Source organism: Phaseolus vulgaris, chromosome 1 (assembly GCF_051622355.1).
Source record: "Phaseolus vulgaris cultivar YP4 chromosome 1, ASM5162235v1, whole genome shotgun sequence".
NCBI classification, from domain to species: domain Eukaryota; kingdom Viridiplantae; phylum Streptophyta; class Magnoliopsida; order Fabales; family Fabaceae; genus Phaseolus; species Phaseolus vulgaris.
This window is the reverse complement of record NC_143498.1, coordinates 51,170,843-51,197,526: the sequence shown is the minus strand read 5'-3', so window position 1 is coordinate 51,197,526 and position 26,684 is coordinate 51,170,843. Positions and strand designations below refer to the sequence as shown.

At 31.1% G+C, this 26,684-nt stretch overlaps 3 protein-coding genes across 8 annotated transcripts; 1 reads left to right on the top strand and 2 right to left on the bottom strand.

The window, feature by feature from the left end:
* Window positions 1–1,853: 1,853 nt before the first annotated feature.
* Window positions 1,854–3,183, bottom strand: LOC137814848 (chitinase 10). Its single transcript, XM_068617765.2, has 2 exons — window positions 2,611–3,183; window positions 1,854–2,332 (listed from the first exon to the last, which is right to left on the bottom strand). The coding sequence occupies exons 1-2, from the start codon at window positions 3,087–3,089 to the stop codon at window positions 1,966–1,968; spliced, it is 846 nt and encodes a 281-aa protein (XP_068473866.1). The 5' UTR covers window positions 3,090–3,183; the 3' UTR covers window positions 1,854–1,965.
* A 9,309-nt stretch (window positions 3,184–12,492) lies between these two features.
* On the top strand, window positions 12,493–16,458 carry LOC137814846 (putative WRKY transcription factor 47). 2 transcript variants are annotated; one of them, XM_068617764.1, is made up of 6 exons: window positions 12,493–12,865; window positions 12,992–13,063; window positions 13,162–13,302; window positions 14,201–14,575; window positions 15,439–15,552; window positions 15,646–16,458. In XM_068617764.1, the coding sequence occupies exons 1-6, from the start codon at window positions 12,608–12,610 to the stop codon at window positions 16,243–16,245; spliced, it is 1,560 nt and encodes a 519-aa protein (XP_068473865.1). In that variant the 5' UTR covers window positions 12,493–12,607; the 3' UTR covers window positions 16,246–16,458. The 2 variants fall into 2 exon arrangements, with proteins under 2 accessions (XP_068473865.1, XP_090149648.1); XM_090293522.1 differs by lacking the exon at window positions 12,992–13,063 and having other exon boundaries at window positions 12,520–12,865.
* A 3,337-nt stretch (window positions 16,459–19,795) lies between these two features.
* LOC137814845 (Pectin lyase-like superfamily protein) lies at window positions 19,796–23,689 on the bottom strand. Of its 5 annotated transcripts, none has more exons than XM_068617760.1 (8): window positions 22,947–23,087; window positions 22,731–22,839; window positions 22,104–22,418; window positions 21,741–21,861; window positions 21,494–21,668; window positions 21,279–21,349; window positions 20,343–21,017; window positions 19,796–20,241 (listed from the first exon to the last, which is right to left on the bottom strand). In XM_068617760.1, the coding sequence occupies exons 2-8, from the start codon at window positions 22,809–22,811 to the stop codon at window positions 20,219–20,221; spliced, it is 1,461 nt and encodes a 486-aa protein (XP_068473861.1). In that variant the 5' UTR covers window positions 22,812–22,839; window positions 22,947–23,087; the 3' UTR covers window positions 19,796–20,218. The 5 variants fall into 5 exon arrangements, with proteins under 5 accessions (XP_068473861.1, XP_068473862.1, XP_068473864.1 ...); XM_068617761.1 differs by having other exon boundaries at window positions 19,796–20,238; XM_068617763.1 differs by lacking the exon at window positions 22,731–22,839 and having other exon boundaries at window positions 19,796–20,238; window positions 22,947–23,689.
* Window positions 23,690–26,684: the final 2,995 nt, after the last annotated feature.

Here is a 26,684-nt window from a genome sequence, read left to right as displayed (position 1 = left end):
GTGCATTTAACCAAGTCAAAAAGAGGTTAACATTGGCTACTTACTATTTAATATTCCATCTTTCCTATATTATAATCATTTAAGGATTTTTTTACCAAAAACTAAGAAAAATATTTAATTATTTTATTTTTAATACAATTTAAAATAAGTTACCTGTTATATCAGTTTCCATTTTCTCTCTACATTTAATATTAAAATGATTTTCAATATATAATAAAATGGAAAATAAAGGTATAATTAAAAAAATTATACTACATTACCATTTTTAAAATATCAGATCCACACTCTAAAAAAAAATCATTAAATAAAAATTAATTTTATAAACAAAAATAATTAGTTATTATTTAATTAAATTAGAGACAGGTTATTGTAATCTAAAATATTTTTTATTATTAATAAAAATTTATAAAATAATTTTTAAATTTGATATTTAACCAGCTATCAAGGTTTTAATTATTTACTATTTTATATTCTACATTACTCTTTAGGTTTTAATTATTTACTATTTTATATTCTACATTACTCTCTATAGCCTTTTATAGACTAATTTAAAATTTAAAATATTAATAGTTAAAACTTGGTAACTAATTTAGATACAAATTTAAAAACTATTTTATAAATTTTTATTAATAATAGAAATCACTTTAAATATAAATAATTTTTTAGTTTTTAAGTTAGTATTTAATTTAATTAATTTAGTGATTAATTATTATTTTTTTATCTAATTTTAATTATTATTTAATCATTTTCTGATAAGGGTATAGAAAGGAAAAAAAAATTATTAAAAAATATAAAATCATAAAGCATTATAAAACATTGTGATTTAGCAAGCGTGTGTCTCCTTCTTTTCCCAAACCACGAGACAATCCTCTTTCTTTTGTTTTCCAAATTTGAGTGAAAACATTAAAATAAAATTAGATAAGGTTACTCAAATCCAATAATACTAACACGAATATAAAGAGGTGCCGCAGTTTAAACACTAACACGAATATAAAAAGGTTTAATTACAATAATCTCAATATAGTTTCATTTGTCTTTAACCAAAACGGATCTAGTTAAACATTATAGAGGAGTAACCTGATAATGGATGCTGATAACTCCATTGACTTTTCAACATCCTTTCAGAATGGCTGAGTCCTCAATTATGGTGCTGCATTTAGAGTTTCCTAAATAAAACTCAGAAAGAAAATTTGGGATTTCTACAACTCATAAACTCTTCTATTTACTAATTAAGAACAGTACTGATTACATTCATTTAATACTCAAATAAATTATTATTTTATAATAATACAATATTTTATTTCAAAAAATAATTGTAGAGGAGTTGTTTTTTATATTTCTGTCAAACAAACTTTATTCTTCTTTTAATTTGGAAATAAGTCATGAAAGTCACTTATTCTATTCAAGTGTTAACGTTGTGTGGCTATATGGGCACAACCCACTCATCCAGAGTTGGAAAATAAGAGTCAACATTTAACAATAGATGGTAAGTGATGGAAATATTAAAAGTGTCTAAATTTAAAAAAAAAAAAATAGAAGAGTAAATGTACATAAAATTTGTAAATTAAAAACTATAGGAGATAAAAAGTAAAATTTAAAAAAAAATACGTAAAGTAGTGATCGAATAAGTCCAAATAATTGAAATGATCAATTTAGCAATAAGATGGAGAAATAAATTAAGAAGAACGACATCTCCACTTCCAAATTCTTATTTTATCCCAGTTTGTTTGTTTTGTTAGTTCATTATTTATATTTATTTTTTTGTACTCTCTCTCCATCTTGTACATAAAATATATAAATTTATGTCAGAATCAAAATTTCCTCCGGCGACGGGAGCACTAAACGATCAAGAAGAACATAAAACTTTGTTTGTCAACTTCTGATATATATGCTTTCTTTGAATACATTATTAAATTCTTGCAAGAGAAAAGAAATAGAGAAAAAATAAAAAAGACAACGTAAGAGTTAGAAGGGTTTCTGATATGCACAATCCAAGTTAGGTCCAGTGTCCACGTTGAGCAACTTTGTGTATCTTTGGAAAAACCCAATTCGATCATTGACTCTTGCATCACCAGGAATCCCACATTCAAGTCCACCATTGATTATGTTAGTGACCAAGCCATAACCAGATGTTCGATTCGCTGCTATGTCACCTTCTGTAGCCACGTATTTCCCAACCATAACGTCGTGGCAAGAAGGTTTCGGCTTTTGCTCTGTCATCCAAAACCACAGACCAGTTTTGAATGCTATCACTGAATTGTTCGCCACAATCTCTGGATTCCCCAGCCCATCAAATCCCAACGCCTTCCCTGCTGGTCCATAGTTGTAGTTCCTGCACATAATTTAACCCTACTTGTTAAATAACCAACTTCTTCTTTTATACATCAAGTTATAACGTTAATGATTCTAAATGCAAGTTTCTTCTGTCTATGAGGAGTGAAGTTTTTGGCACAAGAGTGATCTCATGTTTTAGTCCAGCAAGATTATGACAGACGTTAATATCTACTACCTACTACCGCTATTATATTTTAAATTAGTTAACCTAATATATAGCATGATTTTGAATAATACAGAAAAGTTTATAGTAAACCAAATAAACAATGATCGCACCAAGAAAGCTGAATTGGTCCTCTTCCCTTGTAGCTTTTGCCAGGGAAGCAAGGCCATTGGGTGTTAGTAGAATCGCAGTAATTAGTCTGAGGACTAATCTCCTCCTTGAAGCACAAGCCCCAAGCAAATGGGCCATCAGGTGCAGTGGCCCACCCACCTGTGGTTTCATGGGAAATCTGAGCGAGAAACGCAGCAATCTCACGCTTGCGCGTGGCTAAACAACCAGTGGTACCAAATGCGGGGAAGGATTTTGATGCACGAATGAAGGAGTCGTAGGTGTAGAAGTCTTTGGCAGGGCATGCAGTGTCATCTTTGTGAAGGAAAAAGGAGTCAAAAAGAGTTTTGGTGATGAGAGAAGAGATGGGTGTGTGGGGTTTGGACCAAGCTTCAGCTCCTAAAGGTGCAGAGAAGAGAAGAGCAAAAGAGAAACATAATAAGGTGGAGAAGAAGGGAAGAATGAGAGAGAATGAAGATGTCATTTGATCACACTGTGGTTAAAAGTGTTGCTCACAATTAGTCTCTGTTGAAGTGTAGCAGCAAGGAACAAGCCTTTTTATGCATGTCAAGAGGGAATTATCAGAACAAAATTTTAATCTAAAATATGTTTAGACGAACTTTTCTTTAGAAAATAAAGTAAAAACTTTCAAATTTAAATTTAATTTATATGTAAAGTAAAGTAATATAAATAAAATAAGAACAAGGGATGATTAAGAGAGAGAGATACCTTTCTATTGTCATATTTTATAAAATATGATTCCTTCTTTCTTACAACAATTTGCTTCAAACACGCAAGCATTTGCAAGTTTGAAATTACTTTAAATTTTGTTCTTGCACTGAAGAAGGAAAAGGTCAACTCTAGGCCTGAGGTTACTTTAATGGAATTCCTTGTACTCCACTTTTAAATGTTTTTTTCAAAAATATGTCTACTAAGAGATATAGATGACAAATAAATTAAGTTCAACGGATTGACTAAGTTATTCAGGAAGTTTCTGAATTTTTTGAAAACTTGTAAAAATTCATTTCTAAATTGTATTTTTAAGTTAGGTTTTCTAAATGTCAAAACTCTCTAGCCTTAATTAATGACCGCTTAAAACCGTAAACAAATTATAACCTATGATGATTTTAAAAATTCCAGCATCTTATTTTTGAAAAGATATTATGATCAAAGAGGCAGTTAAAATAATTAATTTTGGATAAAAATCCCAAAGGTTAAGTAGCATCTTTCAACCTTAAAACAGATGATGGGTGTTTGAAAAGGTATGAGTGGGAAAGGGGAGAAAGGTAGAGAGTGTTGAATAATTGTGGGGTTAAAGGAGCACTTGTTAAGGTGGAAATGGAGTGCTGACATAATAAGCCACACAAAACGTGGATTTGGGTATTATTATTGGCCTGCAGGCTTTTGCTCACAATTGCCAAAAAAACTGAATAAAATAATAAACAATTTTGCCGTTAATTTATTTACATAAAAGAGGTGAATAACAAGACAGAAATAGAGACAAGGGAAGAGAATATGCACATTACATTTCTCTGTTGATTTTCTAGAAAGATGAGGTGACAAAAAGAAGAGTGGAAGGAACATGGAAAAGCATTATCTTTGGGTAAATTCCCACCAAATGAAGAACATCACACCATGCATCCCCCAATATATCAGGATTCAAAAAAAAGTGTATATCAATTCAATTTTATTATTTATTTATAATTCTATATAAATTCAATTTTGTAATTTTTTTTCTATCTGTCCAACTTCCTCAAAGCTAGTAAACGAACTCCTCCGCGATTTTTTTTTTGTTAAAAAAAGTGACAAGGACAGTTTCTGATTTAAAAAAAGATATTGGGTGGAAATCAGAATTAATCAGATTTTGAAAGAAAGTCTTTAAAAAAAAGAAAATTCATACAACTTTTATTCACTCAACAGTGTAGAAAGCGTCAACAGGACAAACAAAATATATGGACCCATTTTTTTAATTCAGAAATATCTTTTGAATTTTATAATCTATTTCAAAAATAAATACTCCAAGAAGAGAAGGGTGCAGAGTTACTTTAATTTTATGATTAAGGATATAATGGTCATTTCATAGTCTATGGAGGTGCAGGAAGAAGTATGGAGTTGCAGGAAGAATTTGGCCTTCCCCCTCCACACATTAAGCCCAATCTAGCCAATCTAAAAATGTCGGCTTTGAGACCCATGTCGAATTTAGAAAGTGTCCAACTAATTGGTGAATCTTTTTTATAAAGATTAATCACAAGAAATTGTAAAATATAATTCTTCATTTATCATCACAAAGTTAGTTGGAAAAACATCTCAGAATCCCTGAGCATGAACTTTGATTTCAATGTTGTTGGCTCCATGAGTGAAAGAAAGCAATTTGAGAGTCTTGAAACTTCCTAGTCCACCACTCATTAACGTTCATTTAAAAGAAGACAAAGGATTGATGCATGAGTCAACTTCAGTTCCACCACTTGAAAGAAAATCCCTCCTTCGTCCCAAATTCCCCGTTATTCCATATTTCCATCTCATTTATTTTGCAGACACATTTTAAAGAGTCAAATATGAGAAGACTGGAGAAAAAGAAGTGGAAAACGGTGTATTGAAAAGAAAGAAGATGTGAGATTTGACGGAAAAAGAAATTCTTAAGATGGGTTGGGTGACATCCATAATAACTTGGTCCAACACCAACCCTCAATTTTTAGGTTCAAAAGTCGCCACCCTAATTGCTATATAGACCCAGACAACATACAAATATGCCCACCAATTTTTTTTTTACTTATATTTTAAGGACAATCAAAAGCATCTTTTTGTCGGTTTTTTATGACTAACAACAACATCCTTCCTTCTACTTTCCAACAATTCAGATTCAAACCACTCCTATTTTTCCTACAGTATTTTTTTTTGCCCAACTAATTAATCTCGTAAAATACACAAGGATCAAATGAAGATTATATTGAGATATAGATTAATAATTTTTTTTCCTACTTTTTAGCTTGCTGCAACCGCTTCATGATCCTATAATCTTTTGCAGGCCTGTGCACCTTCGCACTTTTGCCAAACAGTCCGAAAAGGATTATGTTCTATGTACAAGAGACATTTGAATACGAAAAGTACATGGATATAAAGATACGTGTAATATCTAAAATATAAGATATGGAGACATAAATCTATAGTAATAAAAAATATTTTTTATGACTGATTCAAAATGATTTGTTTTTTATTTTCATAATCATAATAAAAATTTATACAATAAATTTGAGTTTTTAAAAAATTAATGTATTTTTTCTTTTTAAAATTGTGTTAGAAACGTACTAGAATTGTCAGAAATCCAACAATTACCTTTTGAATTGGACACTTCATGAATACGTGTTCTACAAGTGTTATACGAGTGTCAGTGTCCGATATAAGTATCTGACACCGACATGCCATTTAAGAGAAGTATCATATCACTTTGATGAATGCAAAATCAAATTATAAAAACTATAAAAAAAAATCTTAAAATATTTGATAAAAATATTTAAATTTATTAGAAATTTAAAATTAAACTATTTTTTTTATATAAAAACAAGTAAATAATGATGATACAATATAGTCTTATTCTCGTGATAGAAAATCAAATGACATATACTTAAATGTTAGGTATAAAACTTTTAACGAACAGAATAAAATATTTTTTAATGAAAAATTAATTAAAAATATTTAAAATTGTAATTTGTTTTTTTTTTCTCTTTTATCTGTCTTCCCCGTACTTTCAATAATAGAGTGACAAATCTCATCAAACTTGTTAATTTTCATTGATAGAAAACATTTTTGAAATAGTTCTGTCAATTTACATGTCCATAAAAAAACCCTTAGAAAAGTCAAAGGAAGCTTTGAGTGGGGATACCAAATTACTTACTAGTTTAGAAGAGCCAAATTCTGAATGTAGAACGAAAGAAAAGGCAAGTAACGGATAAACGCTGGCTTTAATTATTTGTGGTGCTTAATAATAATAAGAGATTAAGAGTCTATTAGTGTACAGTAATAGTAATAATAATAATTATGATTAATATAATTATAATGGAAGCGTGAATTAAGAAGTAAGGAAGTAGCAGCTACTGACACGCACGTGAAGTTTGGGTTGGACTTGGATTCTTTTAGACTGAACGTGCGGGCAAAGTTGGAGCATTATCACTCCTATCTTATTTTCCATTTTATCACTTTTCAAGGTTCAAACAATTTTTTTTTTCTCCACAAAATAGTTAAATGTATTAATAGAAACATTTAAATAATGCCCCAACCAATTATTACACTATAAAAAAATAATAAAATAGAAGAAAATTTTTAGAAACCAAAATAATTAGTTGTAATAGTAACTAAATTAGAGATCATTTTATAAAATAAATAAAAAAATTAGTTTTTATGTTTGTTAAATAGTTTCTAAATTTGTATTTAATTAGCAACCAAGGTTTTAACTACCAATTATTTAGTTTCTAAATTTGGTAGAAAAACCTTGGTTGCTAATTAGATACTAATTTAGAAACTATTTAACAATAATAGAAACTAATTTAGAAACCATTTTTTTTTTAGTTTCTAAAATGGTCTCTAATTTAGTTGCTATTGTAACTAATTATTTTGGTCTCTAAAAATTGGTTTTTATTTCATGATGTTCTTGTAGTGGTAGTATCTAAAGAAATTTTATTTGGACGGGGAGAAGTGATAAAAGATCTATTTATTGGGTTAGTTAGGAGAATGTCTGCAAATCTATGGAGGAAGGTGGATTCAGGATTAAAGATGTTAGAATGTTTAAGCAAAATGGAAATGACGGTTAGTGAGTAATGAACAAGAAAAGTGGAAAGACATCTTAGTTTCAAAATATGGGTTGGAATCAAATCGAAGGCAAATTTAGATGAAATTCTAGTCTTGATGGTGGAGAGATCTATCAAAAGTATGCGATGAGGGAAAAGAAGTAGGGTGGTTCCTAGAAGCTTTATAATGGAAAGTCGGTGCCAAGGATAAAGCTAGATTTTGGGAGGACAGTTGGCTAGGTAGAAATAACCTCATTTTTTTGTATCTTAGGTTCTATTCCTTGTCCTTGGATCAGGGAATGACAGTGGGAGAGCTAGGTGTATGGGAAGACTCAAGGTGGAGCTGGCGTTTAAGGTGGAGGAGAATCTGGTTTGAATGAGAAGCTATACAAGAAAAAGATATGCTTAGAAATATTTTTACGAGTATTTTTAATAGGGAGTTAAAGGACAACCAAATTTGGGGAGGGAATATCACATGGGAGTTTTTTTGTGAAATCTGCTTATAAACTTATTAGCCTCATTGACTTACGTATGAGAATAGGGGGGTTGTGAGGTCATGGACCGAGTCCAATCAAATGGTAAAACAGTCTTAATGACTAATGTTTATGGACTTATTAGTCTTATTGGCTTACTCCTGAAGCTAGGGGAATGTGAGATTATGGGACAAATTTAATCATGTAGTGAAACAATCTTAGAGTCGATCTCTGAAGTCAATTAAAAAAATTCCATTTACTTCTCATAAAGAGGGGATGACGTTAATTACGAGGACTAACTGGATATGTAAATTGTAATTAATTTGGGAATATAACTCAAAATAAGACCAGATACAAAAAGAATGTGATAAAAGAAGAATAACAACTAAACTGGAAACCAGGACTAAACTAAATATTTTAGTTGAGAGACCTTCCTCTTTAGCTACTAAAATAATAAAATATCAAAATAACAATAAACAAAACTAAATTGAAAGTATTAGAAAAGAATGTGTAAAAAGTATTAAAATAATAAAAAATAATTATAAAATTATAATTTAAAAAATAATTAGAGTTGTTTATTAGTAATAAACGGCTAAAAAAATACGTTTGAAACACCTTTCTATTACTGTATTTGTCTGGTCAGCATTGAAGTGTGACGTTGGTTTACTTTGACTTGGCCCTCCCAAACCACAATTTCTTAAGCCTTTTTCGCTATTCCAATAAAAAGTTAAGGATGCAACTTTTTTAATATATTTTCTATTAATTAAAACTTATTAGAAGTCACAAAAATATCTGCATTGTGTTTCTTTTTATTCATCTATATATTGTTCATATGAAAAGGGAAGTGCGGACTTCACACTTCAGTCATGCGTTATGGTGAAATCTTATTTATTATTTTTTAATAAATTAGAAAAATGTAAATAGATATGACTGAAAGAATAATTGACATGCATAATTCATTATACTCCGTGCATTTTCAAGGTTCCGACCCAACAGAAATTTAGTCATATAAAGTTGATTTGTCTTGTAAGAAAAAGATTTGAAAGTGTAAAATTGTTCATTATTAATTCAGATTTTATTATTAATTTTAATTTTATTATTCTTAAACTATTTTCCTGTTATTATTGTATCAATATGGTCAGTTTACATTAGTATTTCTATTTTATAGTTTTCAGTAAGTGTAATTTTATTATATATATTATTAAAGTAAATCAAAATGAAAGAGATTAGTTCAATAATTATTTTCAATCAATTTCTATATCCTTTAAATTTTTCTTATTTTCTTCAATTAGTTTATTAGTTTATTGAGAAACAAACCAATGTAAGTTGGAATAAGAAGTGGCACTACTGCATCTAAGAACATTTCCTTAACTTGGATAATAATTTTATCTCCATCCTTGCATGCTGGAATGGATTATTTTTGTTTCTACCCACCATTGTTGGTACACCCAATTAGCACTATTTATTGTATGGTCTAACTTCTCTCTGCTTCTTGTAATTAACATCATCATAAATTGGGAAGAGACAACAAAATAGGGTTATACTCCAACTTCCTACCCAAAAAAAGTAATCAAACTTTTAACTTGTAATCAAGATTTGTTGCCTTGTTTCTCCAATAATTAAGAAAGATAATCTCCTGCAAGAAAAAAAGGTTAAACGTCAGTGTTTGAAATCTTGTTAACATTCATACACTGTACGGAAATTGCCTTTATCTTCTTTGTATCACATAATTGCATCTTAATTAAGAAAAAAAACGCTCTTGTTCTTAAATAAACTGCATCAATATTTTTATACGCAGTAGATAAAAGGAATATATTCTATTAACAAAAAAATAATTATAAAGTTGAAATAGAGGTAGTAATTTGTAAGAACAAACATTTTTAAAATATAAAATTTAGATTTTTTTTTCTTCTAGGTTTTTAGTGTTATTTCTAATGTACTTTCAAAATATACTAATTTTGATAATTGAAAAAAAACCCATACTTAAAAAATGACACTGTACAACTTGTGGGTGTAACCCCAAATGCATAGATAATTAATGAATGTGCTAGTTGGTAAGCACGACGTGATGGACGATAATAATGAGTCGTAAATTTGTAGTGTGTGGAGAGGCAAGTTTGTCAAAGTTACTACAAAGAAAGAGGAATTTAAAAGAAATTTGTGTAACTTGGCATTGACTTGAAGATATCCCTAAAGCTTGCACACATCTTATTCACATGGAAAGGGAAATATGGCCTTAATTTCTTATTATATGTGGTATAATGGCAATATATTGGTCATTCTCTGCCATCGTTCAACATACTTGGGTTTTTCTATATTATTATTTACTACTCCACGAGGAGAAGAAAAACCAGAGATGGATCTTCATATCAAATCAAGGGCACATCCAGATTCCAGAACAATTAATTCATTGACCAATTAAACTCAGAAATTATTTTTTTATGTGATCCTTAGTAGCACTCATGCTGCTTTTTGCTTCTGTTTTGAAGATCTGTATTAATTCTACAAAACATTAATTGTCTTACATGGAATGAAAAAAATAAGCTTTAAGATTTTTCTAATTTAGTTACAATTTTAACAAACGTGAAAAATGGTTTTGTATAACTTTTGTAAAAATAATTTAATATAAATTATATTATGCTTTATATATTCATTCAAAATAAATTGGACATACGTTTATTTAACCATTAATAAATTTTGATCAAATGAAACTATTGAAATTTAATTTGAAAAATATATATTAGAAGAGATAAAAGATTAAAAAATCAAACCTATATAAACATAACTACACAGTTCTTTAAATAGACCGCCATACATTAAAAAAAAAACTTATTGAAAGTTGCCTGAAAAAAATATATTGCCACACAAAAATGATTTATTTATTGAGTTTCATTCTCTCTGGTTCAAATTAAATTCCAACACATTCACCAAAATTGTATACCTTTTTTTAAACAAATTGAAATTGTGTTAACGTGTAAAATTTACATAAGTTTTTTTATATTGTTGTGACCAATTCACGAATCAAATAACGATAAAAATAGTAAAGAATAGAGGGTAAATAAATGATGGTCAAGGTTTTACCGTTTTCATTTTTAAAGTAAAAGATTTACTAATGTAATAATTTGTATTATAACTTTTTATATATAGTATACATAGACTTTCTTTATTGAATGTCATTTGTAACCTTTCATATATTACTACGAACAAATTTACTTTAAGGTTTTGTGAGTTTCAAAGTGACGACTTTGGATAGAAGAATGATGTAGTAATCCACGTGTCCTTGTTTTAATAAAATTATATATTGTGTGAAGGTTTAATAAAAACCTTTATTATGCATATGAAAAATATAAAATTGTAATTATAATTAAAAATAGATAAAAAGAAAAAGAAAATAGGAAGGAATACAAGGTTGAGTCTTCAATAAACCTCGATTGAGATGTATGGTTGATCCCAATGACGTCGTGGTTGCCTTCAAAGTCAGTGGGATTAGGTTTTCCAATCCTGTGGGCCCCACTCATTCCAACTACCGTCGATAGAGAGAGCCGTGCCGTCAACTGGGTTGACCTTATGGGACTACCCCACGTGGATCCATTTTCACATCCGGAACCGCCGTTATTCTTAACGCCGTTCTCAAATCCCTATAAAATATCTTTTTTCCTTTCCATTTTTTACTCCTCTATCCTCTGCACCTTAGCTTCCATATTTTTCTTTTTTAACGATATGTTTGTTTTGAATAATATTAAATATAATTTGATTTATATATTGTTGGGTTATGGGGATCTTGGCGATTAAGGAAAGATGTTGATCTAATTATCGTGGGTGTAGTTTAACTTGGTAATCGAGTACAACTTTAAGTCAACAGTAATCTTATTTGTCTATGCATAAGGCAAGGGCATGTTGAGTTATGGATCTTGAGTCGATCTTTGGTAATTTAGGTAGGAGGCCGATTAAATGAATAATGTAAAAGAAATAACATATGACAAAGATTTAAATTAATTAACATTAATCAGACAGTAAAGAGATAATCATAACGACAAACACGGAGTTAAGACGGACTCTATATATATTAGGTAAAACTTCACAAATAGACAGATCTCAATTTAGGTTAAGAGCACACTTATTCTTGATTATCTTGAATGTTGTTGGTTTAGATCGTTAATTATATATATATATATATATAATTCTAAAGTTGATTTTATAATTAAGGATTGAAATCACTAATATTTTGGATCAATATGTGAGATGAGGCTTTAAAATATGTAAAACAGAATCGGGTAACACGTTTGAATCCTCTTCTGTGTCTTTAAATTATAACCCTAGTTCTAAAGTTGAAACCAGAAGAGAAAAGAGAAAAATGTTGTTGAATAGTAGAACATTTTTTACTCTGGTTAGTCATATGAAAAACCCTTGCTAATTAATAAGAATAAGCATAACCCCCTATCCTAGGAGGGTTAATTATGTGACGTCAATTATGGCGAAAAAACGGCTGGTCCCTTATGAGTTGTGAATCCCTCTGGAACTTTTTTGTGGACCTCTCTTACTTACATTACAACATTACCTTTTTTCCATATTAAATTTATTGTGGGACCCCTACCTTAAGGTCCAAGGAGGGAGGGGGTGCATTAAGACATTTAATCCCATTTCCTTCTGTACTCTCACTGCCAACGCAAACTACCACTTTATAATTTCTACTACTTCTCTCTCTCTCTCTCTCTCTTACTCTCTCTCTATCTGCATTCACTAAATACATGGAGAACCGACACCACCGTGAATTGACCTTCTTAAGCTCCGGCGGCGACTTTCTCAACCCCCCTTTGGATCACACAACCCACAACACCGATTCTACCATCAAAGAAATGGACTTCTTCTCATCACCTTCATCCCCACCTACTAATAAAAACAACAGTACCAATCATATCAACCATGATCATCAGAAGCATGTTAGAAATCAAGATCGCACTCATCGCCAAGGATCACCAACACACGTCTCTCATCATCCTGTAAACGTGAGCTTTTCTATATGGATTTCTTCAATTCTGCATCACTGTGTACTTAATGCAACTCACTTTTCCATTTTTTTTTCCATGTTTGTATCTGTATGTACACACATATATGCATATATAAATATGCAGACCGGACTGAATTTAACTTGTGTGAGTGCTGGAGTCACAAAAGAAGAAAATGGTGAAAACCCTGAAGCTGAGGTTTGTATAATATGCCTTAGGGATGGATACCATAAATCAAGTTGTGTGATTATTTATTATGTTTTTTTTTTGTTGTGAAATATTTATTTTGTTCTCAGATGAGTTCTCTTGAAAGTCAATTGCGGAGACTACAAGAAGATAATCGCAAGTTGAGAACTGTGCTGGACCAGATTACCAGAAGCTATACCCAACTACAAGCTCAGCTATTCATAACTCTGCAGAAACAAAAGCTTCATCAGGTGGATTTATTACACATAGATTTTCGGCATTTAATTATCTACCTTAGATTGATTGATTTTTTATCTTTGAAAAGCAAGATATAAATTGAAGGGTATTCTCATCTCAGAACAGATAATTTTTTCTGTGTTGCCTGATGATTAAATTTCAGTTTTTTAAAATTTTTATTTTTTTCAACCCTAACGAAATGGTTTGTTTCGTTGTGTCTGTGTGCTATTATTTTCCCTGTTCTTTAGGCAGTGAAGAAACAGGGTAGCGTGCTTCACTTAATTTTGAAAAGCGTGTTATCTTCATTCTCTGTCGTTTTTCAACATCTTTCTTTACATGTATATAAAAATATTCACTCGTTCAAACACATTATGATTATCATTTTAATTACTGTTTGGATTTTTCCAAACAGCTACAAAGTATTTATGATATTTAATTAAATATTATTAATTATTCTAAATATGTTAAACATTTATCTTTTTTTCTTATTAGTTTATTCTTTCTGAAATACTTTATACTCTTTGTATGTATTTAATTAATGTCGTGAAAATAACCCTTAACAAATCTCATTATTTTTTTGCGCCTTTGAGAGCACCTTTCACTGTTCAGAGTTCAGACTATGAAATTCCTATTTCAACTAAACGACAATTAATACCAACAAGTACTTCCAGATAAAATTGACTTGACCATCTTATACAAAGGAAAAGTCTTATCTAGCTGCAGATAACACACCAGAGATAACTGCAGAAATTCACACACACTATTCACACACACAGGTGATGGCACGTACTTGCACCGACTGTTAAAATCAAAAGTACTATAATACATAACTGTCAAAATTCATATAAACATGTAGCAACAGTTAAAATTCATCGTCGAACTCCATAGTACTGAAATGATGTGTGGAAACAGAATAGTACAGAAGCAAATGGGATTGTGTCGGGAAAAAAAAATGTGGACCCTGCTGGAGCATGCAGCAAGTTAGAGGTGGTGAATGATGCATCGGTTTGTGATGAAAAGACTGATGGTGAGGTATCGGTTTGTCGCTCAAACAACGTGGAGGTAATGTCAAAGACACATGATGAGGCTCCTCAATTGATTAAACTGAATCTTGGAAAACAGGCTTGTCGTGATGCTGCAGAAGATGTTCTTGACCGGTCCTCTTCACAGAGCTGGGGCTCAAACAAGTTAGAAGAACAACCCAAAACTGCAGAACAAGTTGCTGCAGATCAGATTCCTCTCAGGAAAGCCAGGGTTTCCGTACGAGCTAGATCAGAAGCTCCACTGGTAATTAGTTTAGCAACTTTTTGCGTACTTAGTTTTAGTTTTTTTTTAAGGATCATTAGTTTAAGGGTACCATTGCTCTTAGATCCCTTGTGACCCTAAAATGAGGATTCTTATATAAGCAGGTATAAAATGAAATGCACTTAAACTAACTTAAAAACTTAACTTGTGTTTTATTATGGAAATTAATATGTTGACCATCAAAACAACTACTCAATATAATCATACACTGTCACTGATATGAATAAATGATTGATAAATTAAATAAAGTTTTTATATGTTTATAAATTGAAATAGGATTATCAACACATTATTCTCTTTTTTATAGGAGTAGAATATAATATATATTCTTAAACCATGTGATAACAAATGACACATTAAAGAAATTAAGAACATAAATAAAAATTGACTAATTATCATTGATAGAATTTGTAAGATATATTGTTTATAAAAAATAAACTCGTTATACAGCACTATGAACAACATCACATTTTTTTAGAATGTTAGTATATATATTATATAATTTGTATATTGTCCTTTTAGATTTAATGAAAATTTAGATTTCTCGTTAATAATTTTAAGGTATTATTAAACATATTTAAATGAAAGAACCCCCTCCACATTCAAATACTTAATTTTATATTTGTTAAGAAAGATGGCCAAATACATTTTAATTCTTTATTAAGTGAAATAACTACGTGTTCTTAAACTAATTATATTTAGTGAAGATGGTATTCATATTTGAATTTAAAAAAGCTGTAGTATATCCACATTAAATTAAAACTAAATTTTGTTTATATTTCACTTCACTGAATTTAGATTTATATTTGAATGATGAATTAATGTTGGATGATGGGAGTTTTCAGATCAGTGATGGTTGTCAGTGGAGAAAATATGGACAGAAAATGGCGAAGGGTAACCCTTGCCCTCGTGCTTACTATCGCTGCACTATGGCTGTAGGATGCCCAGTGCGCAAACAGGTAATTCATTGCATTCTCTTCCAAATATCATTTAATTTCTTAGTTTTAATTAAGTGTGTGTATTGTTGATATATATACATATATATTGGACAGGTGCAGAGATGCGTAGAAGACAAGACAGTGTTGACAACAACCTACGAAGGCAATCACAATCACCCTCTGCCACCAGCTGCCACTGCCATGGCAAGTACCACGTCAGCAGCCGCCGCCATGCTCCTCTCAGGTTCAACACCCAGCAAGGAAGCCCTCACAAACTCTGCAGGATATTACTCTTCACTTCCCTATGCTTCAATGGCAACCCTATCAGCTTCAGCACCATTCCCAACCATTACTCTCGACTTGACCCAAAACCCCAACGCCATGCACCTCCACCGTGTACCACCCCATGCCACTACGTTCCCTCTCCCACTGCATGCTTCCGGTGGCCCCCACCTTCTAGGCCACCCCTTGTTCTTTTCACAGAAGCTTCCACCTGCGGCATCGCCCCTACTTCATCCACGACAACCTTCATCTATGGTCGAAACGGTTAGTGCAGCCATTGCTTCGGATCCAAACTTCACTGCAGCTTTGGCAGCAGCAATCTCCTCAATCATAGGAGTACCAAGAGGCAGTGATGGTGGCAACAATGGAACTAGCGGTGCCATTGGGTCACCGCAGCTTCCTCAGTCATGCACTACTTTCTCCACCAACTAGCTTCCTAGTCTCTGAATTTTGAAAAACTATATATTTTCTTTATTTTGATGAATTTTTCTATAAGTATTTTTTAGAAGAAAGAAAGCAAATTACAAAAACCAAATAAAGCTTCTTTGTGATTCGAATAGAGTATATGTATATACAGAAAAAAAGAGAAGATTAGTGCACGTTGTTCACTGTTTTTATTATATATGAAAACGAGATTAAGAGTCACTTCTGGTTCTGAATGCATGACTCAATAAACAAACAGTTTGAACCTCACTTGGAGTTCAAGAGCATGCATGTTGATCTTTTGTATACCATGCAAGAGTTGAAGTCCAAGGAAGCTTATGAATTCTGCAGAAGTAATTAATTATCTGGATATGATTTATTTGATATACTCCAACTTTCAAGATTACATTATAATGTTGAAAAAGCATTTCTCATAAGAATTGAAGTTATTGTGTGGGTCTTAAAACAGGAAACATGGAGGTTGATAGAATTGTGTGCAAATGTTGAAGATCCCGAAAGCATATCCTGCATTCATGCGTGAGTCTGAAAACTTTGAGACAATAGTCAATGAGGAAGCCAAATGAAAAGAAACAGCTATGAGTAGCATAGCACGTAGTGGTAGATCGATGCAAGTATTATTAAAAATAGGTATAGCAATCCCAGATATTGGATCTGGATACACCAATTACACCCTAGCTACATTTCCCACCGTACTCCTCAATGCTGCCATTATTATTTCACTCTTATAACTCAAAAAACAAATACCAAAAATACTCATTTTAGTTTTAAATTATTGTTTTTATTCATCCATATACTCTTCACACTCAGATTAACAAATATATAAATAAATTTAAATAATATGTGTGACAATTAACAAATAATAATTAATGTTATTTAATTTACATTTATTTTTTTAAAGTATCTTTCATTGAAATTCAATGTCAAAAAAAAAAAATACGCAATGAAAAATATCAAATATTATTAAAACGATATTAAAATATACTTGTATAAGAATGACCTCAGTCAAGAAGGTACCAATTATTTTTAAGAAATGGACCACATCTTGAACATAATCTAATAGATGATAACAATAACAATGAATACAATGAAATAATTATATATATATATATATATGTGTGTGAGAAAATATAAATATATCAAATAATGTTAATTTATTATCTATTATTACTTCATATATACATCAATCAACATTGAAGTTTCTTTTGTAAAACACACTAATAAGGATATATATCTTCTTACAAAGAGGAACGATAATCTAACATAAATAATAGTTATCAACTAAGTCTTAAGTTACATAGTTCTTTTGGATATATTCATTGTTAATAAACAAAAATAATTCTTTTTTATACCAAACCATTATTTTTATTTTTTTATAATAGATATATGTATAATTAAGTTATTAATTATAACTTTAAAAGAATATTTAGATGAAGTTGAAAATTAAATCAATATATTTTTATCACTCCTCTGTCTATAATAAACTGTCACATAAGTGACACATAAGCTTTTACGCTATAGATATATCAAAAATCAAACTCAATAAAACTCCTCAGTATGAATGACTTGCAAGTTTTGGTAGGATAACATTAGCCAGATTCTTTTTATTAATTTTAAATACCCCAGTTCAAATCTCAATCCAAATTTTATAAATGTTTGAATGTGAACCTAAAGTTGTTTTCAGTGTAGTCAAAGTCAAGACCACTATCATGTTTAAATAAACTTATCTAAAACCTGACATATAAGAAACATTAATCATTTCACCTTCATGTGCACTTCTTTTATTATCTATTTATCTCCTATTATAGGATTGTTTGGATCTCAGTTAATTTACGTGGAATATTTACAATTATTATTTAATTAATCACTACTGAAAATTTTAGGTAAAGGCTTTTTCATCGCCAATCATACTTTTATAAATGTCTATATGAAACAATTTTTAAAAAAAAACATATGAAAAAATAAGTTATTTTTGAACACAAAAGAAGCAAGTACAATCACAAAATAATTATATTCGTTTGTTCTAGTTCTACAAATTGTGACCCAATTATGACATTATGCATTTCTTTTCTTTTCTTTTCATTCTTTGTTGTTCTTCAAGAAATACAAAATCAGACGTTGGGCAACGTTTGGGCCTTAGAGAACCAAATAATTGGAACAAAAACAGAAGAGTCCTACCATTTATGTCTTTTTTTTCTAAATACACTTTTCTTGCTAAATATTTTATAAAAAGGTAGTTCCAATCAAATTATAAAAACACTTTAATTTTATTGACTATAAACAAAATATTTTAATTGAATCTTTATGATACCAGAAACATTGTCACAGAATTGAGATAGTAAAAATATAAAGGGGTTTGTAGTATGCAGGGGAGTACACGAGTGAAAATGAGATAGGGGTGTTCTGAAAAAGAGATGCAAAGAAGAATAAGTATAAATATGTTACTTTAAATAAAAGAAAAAGGGAGTGCAAATAGCTTAAACCGAAACTAAATAGTTAAAGCCCGAAAGCGAAAAGAGTGAAGGCCCATTGAGATTATAGTGATATTTTTGTACATGAGGAATAAAGAAAAGTGTTTAGAATTTGGAGGAAGAAAACTGATATACATAGAAACATAGTAAACAATAAATAGTGAAGAAGGATAGAGATGAATCAGAAAGAGCATAAAAAAAAGGATTTGGTCAGAATTAGGCAACTTTTTTAGCTGCCATGTACCCCACCAGTCACGCGTGAAATAATTAAAGACATTAAATTACGAAATAATTATTTCAAAGATATCAATTTGAATTTTTGAATTGAATAAATCTAATATTTTGACAACAAATAAATAATGTAATATATATATATATATATATATATATATATATATATATATATAAATGTAAGAGTGATATTGGAATGGATGTTGAAAAGTTAACAAGTTTCATATTTTATGGACCCATTTTTTTATAATTTAACATAATGTTTTTAATTGTTCTTTTGAGATTTTAAATTAAACTATGGGATTAAACTTTCGAGCTCTCCCTTTGATCAAGAAAGAGAAGGTTTCACTTTCAATTTGTGAAAAGAGAGAAGAAATTTTCCCCATCACCTAATTACTAGCCATATTTATTATTAACTAAATCATACGTCATGTGTGACCAGCTTAAAAATATTTTTGCATTAAAGTAATTTTGAAGCCCAATAATGAATCCGGTATATTTCTTAAATGACAATTTCATAATTTCATTTTTCTATTTTTCGTGTTTTTTATGTACTTTTTTTTCATTTGATCTTATAAGCTTGTAGGAAGATTATTAAAAGAATATAGGGTTAGTCTTTATTTAGGCACTTAAGCCTGTCAAAAAAATGGAATTCATTTATTAAGACAATCATAATATTTCCTTAGCAAAAGGCTATAACTTGTGAGCTTGAGCTTTACCCATGTTTTTGCTTCATTTTCTATTGTATCTGCAGCATGATGTTCTTATTTTTGTTTCCAGGTAGAATCTAGAGATGATTATGTAGCAGCCTAAAAAAGAAATGAAAATAGAGCAGCAAGTAATAAGATTATTGATGGATTTAATTGAGTAAATTTACCTTCCTAGGAAGTTTATTTTTTGGATTCCTTATTCAAACAAAAGAGATGTAGAACTAACAAACACCTGACTAGTACAACTGCAAAATCTCCTATGAAGGATCACATTTTTGGCAAAAGGGAGTTATGTCAGAGTAACCATATCTCACCTCTATCAACAGCCAAAAGCACTCCTTCCCTTAAAATAAACTGAAACACAAAACTTTGTAATTTCTTTCCAAAGCCATAGTAGCTAGAGAAAGCAAGACACGAAATCATCCAACTTCCTATTTCTGATAAATCACTCAATTATTTGTCACTGCACACAAGCTACAAAAAGCAATCATTTCTTGGTATCTTTCTGAAGATGCAAAATCACAGTTCGGCAATTCTACTCAACCTCTTATGTCACCTGAAGTTTCTTTGCCCTGCTGAAAAAATGCACCAATCAAATTTCAGCTATAAAGTGAGCTTTAGTAGCATAATAATGCTGCTATAAAGTCCACAATTTACCAAGACATAAACCAAGCACCTCTATTTTGGCTCTTCGAACTCTGAATTTGATTTGACAAATAGTAACAATCTGAACAATGCTCAGGGAATATTCTTTCTTTGAGAGGCTCACAAGCTTCTGGCAGAACCAGGTCAGAATATCCTTTAACATAGGAGCAGTTCCATGGATAGTTTGAGCTCACATTAAGGACAATGTTTGATAAGCAAACGTTCACAAAATTGTCACCTTCTATACCCTCTATAAGACCTGCAGTTTTGATATTCTCTCCCACCACATCCTTGATTGTAATCTTTTCTATTACAGGCAGAGCCTTTGGGTCATAAGCATCATCTGGATGTTCCCCATATAAACCAGTGAACCTAATAGCAATATCCACATTAGCCAAGGTCACGTTTGTGACATAGATGTTTCTAACATAACCCCCCCTTCCAGGAGACGTCTTTATTCTGATTGCAGTATGTGAATCGTAGAATTGAATATCTTCTATATGAACTTCAGATACACCACCAGACATCTCACTTCCTATTGCAATCCCTGCACTCGTTTGAGTTTTACCAACAAGCCTGTGGATGATAATGTTTGTGCAGGGGCGACCGTATCTAATGCCATACTCATCCCACCCGCTCTTGATCGCAATCAGGTCATCACCAGTGCTTATGTAACAGTCTTCAATGCAAACATTGTCTGAAGAATCTGGATGCATTTTAAAGGTAATGTGTGTGAGAATCTGATAAATCTTCTAAAGCAAAATAATTGTGACTTGTGAGGATGTAACCACTGTTTATAGGTACATTGCTTTAAATCTAGCATATTTATTACCTTTACCATGATGCACAATTGCATACAAATTTAGATATTCTGCCTTCATTTAAGCTCAAGTGAGTTTTTCTTCAAAACATTTTATGACAAATTAAGGTAGAATATTTGGTAGTTGTCAATTGCAGAATAGTTTACCTGGATCAATCCCATCAGTATTTGGAGAATCAAGAGGAGCAAAGATCGTCACTTTCTGAACTGTAACATGGCTGTTCATCCAGAAAAACAGTCTCAAATCTGCCCCTAATCATGAAAGCTCCACTATTGCACAGTTTTAAAAATGCAATGGAAGTACTTGAACTACGGAAAACAAGGAATAAAATACAAATTCAATCCTTGAGTGGAGGACAAACCTGCAATACACAGGATGGAGTGTCCAAAATGGAGAATTCAAGAAGGTTAAATTTGAAATGAGGACCCCTGTTGAGTTCATCAATTCTATCAAATGGGGACGTGTATAATCCAGAGTTTTGTTCCTAAACATGCTCCACCAGATACTCCCTTGACCATCGATAGTCCCGTTATTGCCTTCATTGATACAATGACAATATCACCAATTTATGTATTGAGAATATGATGATTGTGTTGAATGTTACTAACCTGTTATGATCACATCACTCAAATTGCGCCCATAAATGAGGCTCTTATGCCTTTTACCTGGCAACTCTCTTCCTCTTCCATAAGACGGTAGAGGATCAACAACTGGCCAATCTTCAGGGTTCTGTAACAAGCGGGACATGCATGTCAAAATTGGAACATGCATAAGTTATAAAGAAGTTCATCGTCGAATGTCTGAACAGATTACACTATCAAGTTTGTAGGACTTCAACCCAAGTTAGCCGAACTTTTTAGAAGCTAAAATACAATCCCTGCATTGTATGGCAAATTACTTACTAAAAACTAAGACAAACCAGCTAAGCAACTTCCTCTTTTGTCCTGCATTATTTACAGAGAGTGACTTACCGTTGATCCAAGAATTACTGCATCCTTGTCCAACCACAAAGTTAGATGACTGATGAGATCAAAACTACCGGTTAACCACCGACCATCCGGGACAAAAAGCTTGGCTCCACCTTTGTCAGCAAAGGAATTCAGGTAGAAGATGGCATTTTGAAATGCTTTTGTGTTGAGAGTGACCCCATCGCCAACTGCACCAAATTCGGTGATGCTGACGCTGTGAGGTCGAACTTCGTCGTTTGTCTCTTGGCAAAGTGTGTTGCTCCATACTATCCATGGGCTACAGCTGAGCAATGCAAGTACCAGAAGCACATCCACGAGCTGCAAGAGAAACTTTCACCATCAGTTACCATGTGCTACTAGTGAGAATGTGAGTAACTTTCCCATTTCATCAATTTTATTAAACCATGAACAACAACAGTAATTCACATGCTTCTTCAGCCAAAACAAAGAAGACCAGAAAAATTATGAAATTCAGGTAGGATCTAGAAACAGCAACACACGATTCAACTTAGAGGAGTTGAAAATCTCCTCAGATCATCAGCTACATTTTCTCCACAGTTAATAGCTCAAGTAGATGTTTAAATTTAAATTAAACACAGAAAGAGCAAGAAAAAGTAAAAAACCAATCACCACCAAGTGTTCCACTTTCCAAGTGCCAGAATTTATAAAAGAAGATGAACAGTGGATGATCAAACCAGTGTTACTCTTCATCTGTCTGAAAAGGATTTCACCTGCAGATCTTACTCCATCCAGTATTAAGTTTGTGAGGGGGTAAAGTGAGATGGGGAGCTCTCCAAGGGAGAATGGAGGAAATGACAGAGAAAGAAGTAATGATAGAGAACTTACTGTTGAAGGTCTCCTCATACTACTAAGATCCGGGTTTCCCTTTATGTTCCAACTCTAACTCCAAGTTCTCCTAGATGAAAAAGACCCAGAGAGAAAAGAAAGGCTGAAATGAGCAAATGTGAAGAGGAGGAGGCTTGGTTCATTGATTAAAATCCCCACCCCAGCAATAAGCAAGTGTGATATTGATTGGGTGGGTCAATGAGAGTCACCACCCAAGTAAAAATCATTGACAGGGACTGTTACTGCCCTCCAAACAATAAGCAGTAGGACCCCCCCTAGCTTCTTCAAGTCCTCCAAACTCTCTCTCCAGAAGGGTGAGGAAAGAGAAACTCAAATGATTTTGAAGATGGGACTGGTGATGAACTCATTAATCACAGGAGTGGTATCTTATTTTGCGTTTGTTTTCTAAGTAACCGGTTCTATTTCTAAAGCGGAGACAGTGACTCCCATTACACACAGACACAGACAAGTTCAGACAACGCCAACTGCTAAGGTAACAGCTTTCCTCATAATTTAGCTTTGCATGTAGTCTTCTAGCTTCACTTTACTGTTCCACTTCCCTCCCTGTGTGTAGCTCCTGACAACTCACAATACTTTCTTTCATCCCAACCCCAATTTCCATTTCCTAAACTCCCTCACCTCAACATTTTTAATCATACTATGTTTTAACTTTAACCACTTCATACTGCTAATCATTTCTTCTCTTCTGTGTTTCCTATACCAGTCAACATCATATTATTAATAAGAATAAAACACCAAAAAGTGGTTAATTTAGTTATTCTATATCTTTTTTTTTGTGTGATTAGTGACATGAAAATGGAGGGTGATTGTAAAATGTGGAAGGATGAAAGGAAAGGAGGAATGGGAGGGGACAAATTTTTAACCATAAAAAGCAAAACCGGTGTGTTTTTGAGCATGGGGAAGTGCGGCTGCTGTCAATGTCATGGAACCACAACCTTAGCATAATCATACATATTAGCTTCATTCAAGAGTGAGTGAGTGCAGTAATTTTAATCTAGGATAACAACCACCCTATATATCACTTTCTAATCCATTATTTTCTGTACTGTCTATATTCAACAAACATGTCTATCTATTTATCTAGGTTCTCTTCTTTTCTTCTTTTATGTAATTGGAGTTCATGATCAAATTCATATTTCACAGTTACAGTAAATAATCAAATAAATATAAATATAATATATTTATGCTATTTTAATTAATAAAATACACTGCTGATGAAAAATATATAATTAATAAAATAAAATTGACTATTTTAATTTTCTAATTAACTATGGTTATTTTAAACTGATTTTGTATTTATACTATGATAAAAATATGTAAAATGATTGAGAGGAATATCACTGTCAATTTTTTCCTCAGTCATCATCATGCAACGTCTGATGAATACTTTTACATCAATCAAAAGGTTCTGATTCCTACGGTAAAATCATACACAAAATAAAATAAAATACTTTCGTATAAAGGCAACGGCTAAGTAGACTCAAATAAAATACATAAACAACTTCTTGAAAAGGGAGTTAAACTATATCCTTATAAAATTGTTCTTAGCTGAAGGTAAATTCTGATAAAAATGTTAATTTTTAAAATAAAAAATAGTAATATAAAATTGAACTTTGTCACGTGATTGGACCGAAACGAAGTTCGTCGTTTGTTTGTTGAGCAATTCGAGAAACATTTCAACATTTTCACAATAAACAAAATCACTGTAACTGTTGCCTCATCATTTATTTATTTATTTAGTTTGTGATACAACTTTGAGCTTCACACAAGGAAACAACTAGCCCTATTCCTCTTCTCCTCCAAAATAATCTTAAAATGTAAAAAAAAATATAAAGAAAATCTTACAGTGAACTATCTCTTCAACCAACTATACATATTGATGAATGTATTAAAAATATACATGTCTAGAAAGAAGGAGACAAGGTCCTAGAACAGACAATATCAGAGACACAAAGGCCTAAGTTTCACCCTCTGGCATGTGAAAAGTTAAGGTTTCCAAAGTCAGGTATCCTATGCAGGATAACTCAAACCCTAACTAAATTGACATGATTTTATTCCACACAACAACCAGCAAAGCATTATGCACTAATAATCATAATAAATAAGGGATTAAAGAATTCACAAACATACATTCATTCAATGTAAAACTCAGTATTTTTCATTAGTCTTGAAAGAAACACCTCTCACACTATAGGGCAACAAAGTATTGCTTTAGATCTTATTTTCCAATAATTAAACACACTTTACATCTGATTTGTTTTAGTTAACATCTTCACAGTTGACTAAAATAGTTTCTTTGTGAGCTAAGAAAGACAATAATTTTAGAGTAATTATTATAAACCAACTTGTGGAGTAGGTTTTGTTGTTGTTGTTGCAATTTACTTTTACATGTTTAATTATGTAAAGATTACACTGTTGCATGGTGGCATAACCTGGTGTATTTAATATTATTTGCATGAACCTTTCCGTACAAAGCTGACTGTAGTTGAATGTATTGTGCAGAGAAAAAATAATACCAGTAATCAACATGTTTTGTGCAGCATCATTAACCTTAGTACAGTGTTTATACTTTGAGTAGTTTGTTACTTAAGATTTGAATGAGATACACATTTCATGTGTTGTTATTCTCATTAATGACAGAATTAACTAACACCCGACATTTTTCAAACATGCCTGAAATTCAATGCCTAGGTTTTTGAAACATAGATAATTAGAGATCTTGAAATCATGATAGAATGTGAATTAGACTTTGGAGTATAATAATTAAAGATGGTAATAAACCATCAACTACTCTTCAAATCTGTGCTTTTGTGAAAACAATGGAAAACAGTAGTTAAATTATTCCATTTTATTAATCTATGTTTTTTATTGTTAAAATGTTTAATTTGATTCTTTTCACCTATATCCACTTGTATTAAATTTGATTATTTTAATATTGATGGTAAGATATAAAACAAATATTTTTCTATAAGGTCAATTTACCTGTGTCGGGTACCTTTTGAGTTATACTATCATATAACAATCTATTGTATTATTAGTATGGTAAGGTTACATCACAAAGTGGCATACTTTAACATAGTTCTTATCGAAGCGGTGTGTTTTAACTTAGTTGTTGTCGTATTTTTATACTCCACGACAAATTATTCAGAAGAGAATAACTATTTATCTATTATTTTAAAAATTATAAATTATAATTTAAGTAGGGAGTAATCAATATAAATAATTTTCTTATAACATATAAAACAAGTAAGTTGTCCTGTAATTAAAAATAATAATATATTATCACCATGAGATGACTCCTACCTTGTTTAATTAACAATATAAAAAAGTAAAATATATTAATTAGTTATAATTAATAAATAGTGAGTAGAGATAGTATATTTAAATTTTTGTGTTTAAATTTGATAGATGAAAGACAAAATGGGGTTAAAAATAACTATCAATGTTGATTCACCTATATTAATAATTAACCAAATTTTATGAATATTTATACTAATAATTTAAAAAAAAAATTGTCACCAACAAATGAAAGTACTTGATCCAAGGACATTTGTCTTCTTTATATATTTTCATCATTTTTTCCTCATTTCGAAGAGGTCACAGAATCACAGCTATTTTTTATGGACTATATCAGGTTACATTCTAATGATAGGGTAAAGCATAGGCAAAATCTTATCGTATATAGAAGAGAAAACTTGTCGTATCGAAATATTATTT

Excerpts from the sequence above, each read along its gene's own strand:
- LOC137814848 (XM_068617765.2), bottom strand. The coding sequence starts at position 3,089 with ATGACATCTTCATTCTCTCTCATTCTTCCCTTCTTCTCCACCTTATTA. Across the intron at positions 2,333-2,610 it reads GGACCAATTCAGCTTTCTTG|GAACTACAACTATGGACCAG; the intron begins GTGCGATCATTG and ends AATTATGTGCAG.
- LOC137814846 (XM_068617764.1), top strand. The coding sequence starts at position 12,608 with ATGGAGAACCGACACCACCGTGAATTGACCTTCTTAAGCTCCGGCGGC. Across the intron at positions 12,866-12,991 it reads TCTCTCATCATCCTGTAAAC|ACCGGACTGAATTTAACTTG; the intron begins GTGAGCTTTTCT and ends ATAAATATGCAG. Across the intron at positions 14,576-15,438 it reads CTAGATCAGAAGCTCCACTG|ATCAGTGATGGTTGTCAGTG; the intron begins GTAATTAGTTTA and ends GGGAGTTTTCAG.
- LOC137814845 (XM_068617760.1), bottom strand. The coding sequence starts at position 22,811 with ATGAAGAGTAACACTGGTTTGATCATCCACTGTTCATCTTCTTTTATA. Across the intron at positions 22,419-22,730 it reads GGAAAGTGGAACACTTGGTG|CTCGTGGATGTGCTTCTGGT; the intron begins GTGATTGGTTTT and ends TTTCTCTTGCAG. Across the intron at positions 21,018-21,278 it reads TACTGATGGGATTGATCCAG|ATTCTTCAGACAATGTTTGC; the intron begins GTAAACTATTCT and ends AAATGCATCCAG.